Source organism: Lutra lutra, chromosome 4 (assembly GCF_902655055.1).
Source record: "Lutra lutra chromosome 4, mLutLut1.2, whole genome shotgun sequence".
NCBI classification, from domain to species: Eukaryota; Metazoa; Chordata; class Mammalia; order Carnivora; family Mustelidae; genus Lutra; species Lutra lutra.
The window spans coordinates 160234782-160241631 of record NC_062281.1 but is presented as its reverse complement, the minus strand read 5'-3'; the positions used below and the strand labels follow the sequence as shown (position 1 = coordinate 160241631).

The 6850-nt window shown below is 59.7% G+C and overlaps 1 protein-coding gene across 1 annotated transcript; it reads left to right on the top strand.

Annotated features, from left to right (window-relative positions):
- The first annotated feature begins 1828 nt into the window (after window positions 1-1828).
- FOXD2 (forkhead box D2) lies at window positions 1829-3549 on the top strand. The gene has a single exon (XM_047728485.1). The coding sequence runs from the start codon at window positions 1935-1937 to the stop codon at window positions 3429-3431; it is 1497 nt and encodes a 498-aa protein (XP_047584441.1). The 5' UTR covers window positions 1829-1934; the 3' UTR covers window positions 3432-3549.
- The last annotated feature ends 3301 nt before the right edge of the window (window positions 3550-6850 follow it).

Sequence of the window (6850 nt, the reverse complement as noted above, 5' to 3'; positions counted from 1 at the left end):
TTTTTTTTTCTTTTTTGCAGGCTCCCTGCTGAGCAGAGACCCCCATGCAGGGCTCGATCCCAGGACCCTGAGATCATGACCTGAGCCGAAGGCAGAGGCTTAACCCACTGAGCCACCCAGGCGCCCCGAAGTAGTTGCTTTTAAATCTCATTTTTTACAGAGAAAGAAACAGAAGCACAAAGAGTTAAAGAAATGTATCCAACATGACAGCTGGTAAATAAGAGTGAGGACCAGAATCCCAGCAGCTTAACGTCAGGGTTTCTGCTCTTAACTCCTAGGCAAAGCAGGAAACAGGCTGGGTAGGGAAAGTAGCTTGGTGGCTGTCAGACAGCCTTATGACAGCGGACAGCAGCTGGGTCTCGGGCCTCGCATGCCGGAGCTTTGACCACTGAGCGGCGCTGGCGGAGCAGCGGCCTGTCCATCAGCTCAGTTCTGGCCCACGACCATGCCCATTACTCCTGTCACCCCTCAGGGTTGAGATGGATGTTGGGTTCCTGGCCAGGGGAGAAAGGAGCCTAATGGGCTGGGCAGAAACCCGGCTGGTAAGAAGAAGGGCAAGGACCAACCTTGTGTGCAGGGGCTCCTGAGAGACGAGGCAACGCTGGCCTGGGCTGAGGTCAGGGCTCATTGAGGAAGGTGTCTTTAGGGGTCCTGTTGCCGGTCCGTAGGGCCTACAAGTCCGGCCAGAAAGTGGGGGGCAGCCCTGCAGTGCGGCTGGGGCTAGGGAAATGGAGCGAGGGATTCTCGGACCCACGAAGAAACACCCAAACAAATGCAGGGTTTCCACAGGAAACGAGGCAAGGATTCACCGAAGGCGAAAGACACAGTCACAGAGCCCAAGACAAACGGATACCCGGACCGAAAGGGGCGGAGTGCAGACAAACTCAGAGCAATGGACCGGTGCGCGCCCCCGGAATACTGCCGGGAGCGCCGCACAGTAGCTTCGCGGAGAGGGCGACGCGCAGGCGACGCGCTCCCCGGGTCTCCCCGCACACACTCCTGCGTCTGGGGTCCTGCGACGCGGCAAGAGGATGTATGGCGGGGTCTCGGCTTTGGAAGGGAGAAGAGGGGCGCAGCCGGAATCTCTCACCTCTCCGAGGCCCGAGGCTGAGAGCGCCAAGTTTGCTCCTCGCGATCACTCAAGTGCGTCTCCCCTAGGGCCGGAAGCCGCTCTGGATCCGGCGGGCCCTGCTCGGGCGGCTTCGGTCCCGCGGTCTCAGGCTCCCGCTCGCGCTCCAACTGCGCTTCGGCCTTGGTGGCCCCGGGCGCTGCCGTGGATAGATGAAGGGCCGGGGGCTGTCCCTACTTTTCCCCGCGCCGGATGGCGCCCGCGTGAACCTCAACATCCAGAGGCTGAGCGCACTGGTTCCAGGCGGCGGCTCCGGGGAGCGGAGCGTGTGCGGGATCTGCGGGCAGAGGAGGACCCGCCTCCGGCCACCCGAGCCAGCTCCCGCCTGTGGCCGCGGTTTGTTCCCGCCCGGCCCCTCCGCCGAGGCAGTCCTCCCGCCCCCTCCCGCCCCTCCCCACCCCGCTCGGGGAGCTCCGCCCCGGGTTCGCGCTCTTCCGCCTTAGGCAGCCGCGAGGCGGGAGGGACAAATTCCCCTACCCCCCCATCCCGGGGGCACTGGGGGCCGAGACCGGCCAGGGTCAGGGGAAGCCTCAGCTCCTTCCGCCCACGCCCCGGGTGCGGGTGCCGGGCTTCGGCTCCCGGGGCGGCGGGGAGAGCGGCCAGTCGGATGCTCACCGGGAGGTGAGAGCTGCGAGTTGGGCCACGAGGGGGCGCTGCGGAGCTGGGGGACACCCCTCCCTACCCTCCTCAGTCCCCCGCCCCCTCCCCGCCCGCGCGCAAAACACACTCGCCCCAGAGGCAGCGCGGCGGAGCCCGAGCCGCGGCCGGAGCGGAGCCGGAGAACGGCGGTGGCGGCGGCGGCACCATGACCCTGGGCAGCTGCTGCTGCGAGATCATGTCCTCCGAGAGCTCCCCGGCCGCGCTGTCCGAGGCCGACGCAGACATAGACGTGGTGGGCGGCGGCGGCGGCAGCGGTGGGGGGGAGCTCCCTGCCCGCTCCGGGCCCCGCGCCCCCCGGGACGTGCTCCCCCACGGCCCCGAGCCTCCTCCGGAGGAAGCCGAGGCGGACGCAGCCGAGGACGAGGAGGAGTCCGGCGGTTGCTCGGACGGCGAGCCCCGCGCTCTAGCGCCCCGGGGGGCGGCGGCCGCAGCGGGAAGCCCCGGACCAGGCGCGGCGGCGGCGGCGGCCCGGGGCGCCGCGGGGCCCGGGCCGGGACCGCCGTCGGGGGGGGCGGCGACGCGGAGCCCGCTGGTGAAGCCGCCCTACTCGTACATCGCGCTCATCACCATGGCCATCCTGCAGAGCCCCAAGAAGCGGCTGACGCTGAGCGAGATCTGCGAGTTCATCAGCGGCCGCTTCCCCTACTATCGGGAGAAGTTCCCCGCCTGGCAGAACAGCATCCGCCACAACCTCTCGCTCAACGACTGCTTCGTCAAGATTCCCCGCGAGCCGGGCAACCCAGGCAAGGGCAACTACTGGACGCTCGACCCGGAGTCGGCCGACATGTTCGACAACGGCAGCTTCCTGCGGCGCCGCAAGCGCTTCAAGCGGCAGCCGCTACCGCCGCCACATCCACACGCTCACCCTCATCCCGAGCTGCTGTTGCGTGGCGGGGCTGCGGCGGCGGGGGACCCCGGCGCCTTCCTGCCGGGCTTCGCCGCTTACGGCGCCTACGGCTACGGCTACGGCTTGGCGCTCCCGGCCTACGGCGCACCCCCACCGGGCCCGGCCCCGCACCCGCATCCTCACCCGCACGCCTTCGCTTTCGCCGCCGCTACCGCGCCTTGCCAGCTGTCGGTACCCCCAGGCCGCGCCGCTGCTCCTCCACCCGGACCTCCGACGGCCTCGGTGTTCGCGGGCGCAGCCTCGGCTCCGGCCCCCGCGCCTGCCCAGGGCTCAGGGTCGGGGCCCGGCCCCGCAGGCCTGCCAGCCTTCCTGGGTGCCGAGCTGGGGTGCGCCAAAGCCTTTTATCCCGCGTCACTGAGCCCTCCCGCAGCCGGCACCGCGGCCGGTCTGTCTACCGCACTCCTGCGCCAGGGCCTCAAGACAGACGCAGGCGGTGGTGCGGGCGGTGGGGGCGCCGGAGCCGGGCAGAGGCCTTCCTTCTCTATAGACCACATCATGGGCCACGGTGGCGGCGGCGGGGCAGCACCCCCGGGCGGAGGCGAGGGCTCCCCGGGATCGCCTTTCGCGGCGGCGGCAGGTCCTGGGGGTCAAGCCCAGGTCTTGGCTATGCTGACTGCCCCAGCTCTGGCTCCAGTGGCCGGCCACATCCGCCTCTCTCACCCCGGGGACGCACTCCTGTCTTCAGGGCCCCCGTTTGCCAGCAAAGTCGCCGGCCTCAGTGGCTGCCACTTCTGACCGCATCGAGCTCAGGGCCGGTAAGGCCCGCACTCCTCAGCCTCTCCCGGGAGCTCCTGAGGTCCCAGCGGAACTCAGGGAGTCTATTTATGAAGAGTCTCCAGACCTTGGGCCGGCGCTCGTGACTTGGCACTTCAGGCTCCATGCTCAGAAATTCGGCGAGAGTTGGGACGAAGCGGGCTCCATCGATCAGGGAGAGGCCAGGTCTACGCGATGAATTCGCAAGCCATGATCCATCCCACTCCAATATGAGCAGTAAAAGGGGCGGAGGAGCCTTCACTTTTTCCCAGCCTCTGCGCCTCTCAGAGGCCCGGGAGGAATGCTTTTCTGGAGAGATGTCTGCCCAGGCCCTACCGATTCCACCAGAAACACCAACTGCACAGAGAGGTCTCCCTTTCTGCCTCTCCCTCACTCCTTCCCCAACTTTGAGGCCCTGCTTGTCCGATATTATAATTTAAAGATACCTATTATCTGCTTTGTGCTTAAAAGAAAATTTCAACTTTTTTTTTTCTTGCTGTTCTCCAAGAAAGCTCGTTTCCTCTGAAGCCTAAAGCAGTGTCTACACCGTCGAAGTTGAACGGAGAGGTTAAGCGAGGGGTTTCCACAGTCCCCGCAGAAACCCGGGATCCCACTACACTGAGGAACATCCTCCCTCTTTTGTGTTGGGGTGCTTTTAAAGGAACTTTCCCCTTTTCCCATGGCAGGCTGGGTCCAGCCATCCAGGGCCAGCGGCCCTCTCAGCGCTCTGCTCTGTCCCAGGCCCTGGGATATTTATTGTAGCTAAAGGCAATGAGGTTGGGGTGGGACAGGAGGGTCTGGGTCAAGGACTGGAGAGGTGGGGTGGGGTGGGCAAGAGCACATCCTGTGGCAGGGGGTCCTGTAATTACGTGTAAATATCTGTACAGCGGGCTGCTATCTGCGTTCTCTGTCCACTGGGTGTGAATTGATTTAGATTTCCCCACTGAGGGGAGACTCTGTGAAATCGTCTGATGGTTTGTGTGGAAGAAAAGAAAAATCTGTCTTCCCCCCCATTCCCATTGGTGTCAGTTGAATAAATGTATGTGAACTCTGGCAGTCACCAGCTCTGTCTGCTTGCCTGTACTCCCCTTTTCCAGTCAGGGCTTTCCCAGACACCCAGCTCCCAGGTAGAGAGGGAGTGGGGAAGAGCCCTGCGCAGCCCAGACAGGTAAAGGAGGTCTTGGGCTTTTTGGATACTGGGAATGTTGTGGCCTTAGCCTTTGGCTGTTGATGGGGCTAGGACTCTGGGAAGCCTGGGACCCCTTTAGCACTTTCATTTTCACTCTGGTCCTAAATGTCTGCCTGGGGTTTACAGCCAAGGTTTTGTTTCAAATGCACCGGAGGATTCTCATCTGGTTTAGACTTCAGCGAGGCCTGGTCTTATCTGGGAGCCCAGTGCTCATGGACACTCTACCCACTAAGTACAGTTGGAGTGAATGTGTTTCTTGATGCGTATTCTGTATGCCTCTGTGTGCGGAGGCTTTCCTGGAGCTTGTTCCAGTTTGTGTTTCTGAGGGTCCTCTGTATCCTTGCTTTTTGTCCTCCTTTGTGGGGGGAGGGAGTGAGTTGAATTTTAGGATATCTGTATTTTTATTTCTTTATGTGTTCATGTATGTGTGTCTCTATGTTTGTGGTTTTCTGTCACTGTCTTTTTCTGGCTCTGTAAGAGAAGAGAGACCTCTCTTTAGCCACTGTAGAGCCTTTTGGGGGGATCTCCCTCCCCCCTGCTGCTGTGGACAGGTCAGTACAAATAGCTTGAATGGGGGACTGTGAAACCCTTCTCTCCTCTGGCTTGAGAGGGTTAGAAGTGCACTATGAGCCAAAAGAGAGAGGCAGTGCGGTCCTACTCTGTTAAGGCAAACCTTCCCAACCCTTGAGCCATGCTCACACAGCCAGAACGTACTGCTGAAGTGCAAAACCATTGGGAATCATGGCTGGAGCCTTCCATAAACTTACTGAGTTTCCCAGCTTGCTGCCTGTGCCTGGGACTCCAGCTGGCTAGACTCGAAAGCATGTTGGGCGGGAGGGTATGCTTTGGTTGAACAAAGATGGTTACTCAGCTCTTTGTACATTCAACTGAGGATAGAAGAAGAGAAGGAGAGGAGAGAAGGAGAGATACGAAGGTGCAGAACGAGGCATTCCAGCCATCACGGGAAAATAGACACATGCTGAGGGCGAGTGTTGGGCTAGAGTGACAGCTAGAAGAGGAAGACAGGGTCAGGGAACCAACTCTGGAAAACTTGAGAGGGGCAGGCAGGGAGAAGCCCCACAGGCCTCTTTAGCCAGAGTCCCAGGCATTAGCAACAGCAGGAAAGGAGAAGGTGGTAGAGGACAGAGTGCCCTAAGGGAGGAGGGTCAGAATCAGGATCAGGTTAGGGAACGCATCAGGGCTGAGGAACAGTGGTTGGAATTCCTAAGTGTCTCAGGTGGTTCCCTAACAGAGGGGAGACAAGGTTGGAGGTGCAGGTAGTAAATGAGGCTCCTCTGCCAGAGAGGGATCCTTGTCCTTGAGAGACTGTGGGAGGGTGGGGAGGTTGAAAGCAGTGGGCCATCTTCCCATGATATTATCAAACAGTCCATGAGAAGTCAGGTTAGAGTTAGTGGTAGAAAGTGAAATGGCCTGCTGATATGGGGATAATGGCTCTGGCGGGTTGCTTGGTTGACTTCCTTGCTGATTTTGATTTCTTTTCATTTGAGGGAGGTTGAACATGACCGTGTGTGTTTGCCCTGAATAAAGCATTTTGTAGCTTATGTGATCTCATTTACCATGAATATGTCACTCCCAGATCTTAGGTTGGAGCTTCAAGTAAAATATTTATCAGTTAGTTTTTCCTCTGTGGAAGAGAGAAAATTCAGTCAGAATTCATATCTGATGGTGGATAGGCAGACGAGAAGATAGGGCCTCAGTCGCTTTTTCCAGGAGTAGCAGCAGATCCTTCTGGACTCCTCAGTGTGTGTTTGTGAAAGTAAATGTGTGTGTAAATTCATTTGAGCATATTGCCTTTATGTATATGTGTGTCAGAGGGTCCATATCAGGAAGTGGTAGAAATAAGAGGATCAGGAAAGAGTGAGATGCACCCTTCAGGGGTTTCTAAGAAGCTTGAGGCCCCAGACCCATGGCTCAGATCCCAGTTTCCCCATGGGTCAAGAAGGCCAGATCTGGCTCAGATTATGGCTGAGGACTGGGAGGCAGAAAGAAACCACAGATGCCCAACTGCCCTTGAAAAATACAGGAAAAGAATTGCTGAGAGATCCGTACTACTAAAGGCAGGCGAGAAGGGAGGGTGTTTAGAATCTGAGACTCTTTTAGGTTGTGTGGACCCAGAACCTGTAAATTAGGAACTGGCAAGGACCCACCTGGGACCTGGACTGTAGGGAAGAGCAAGAAAAAGGATGAGGGG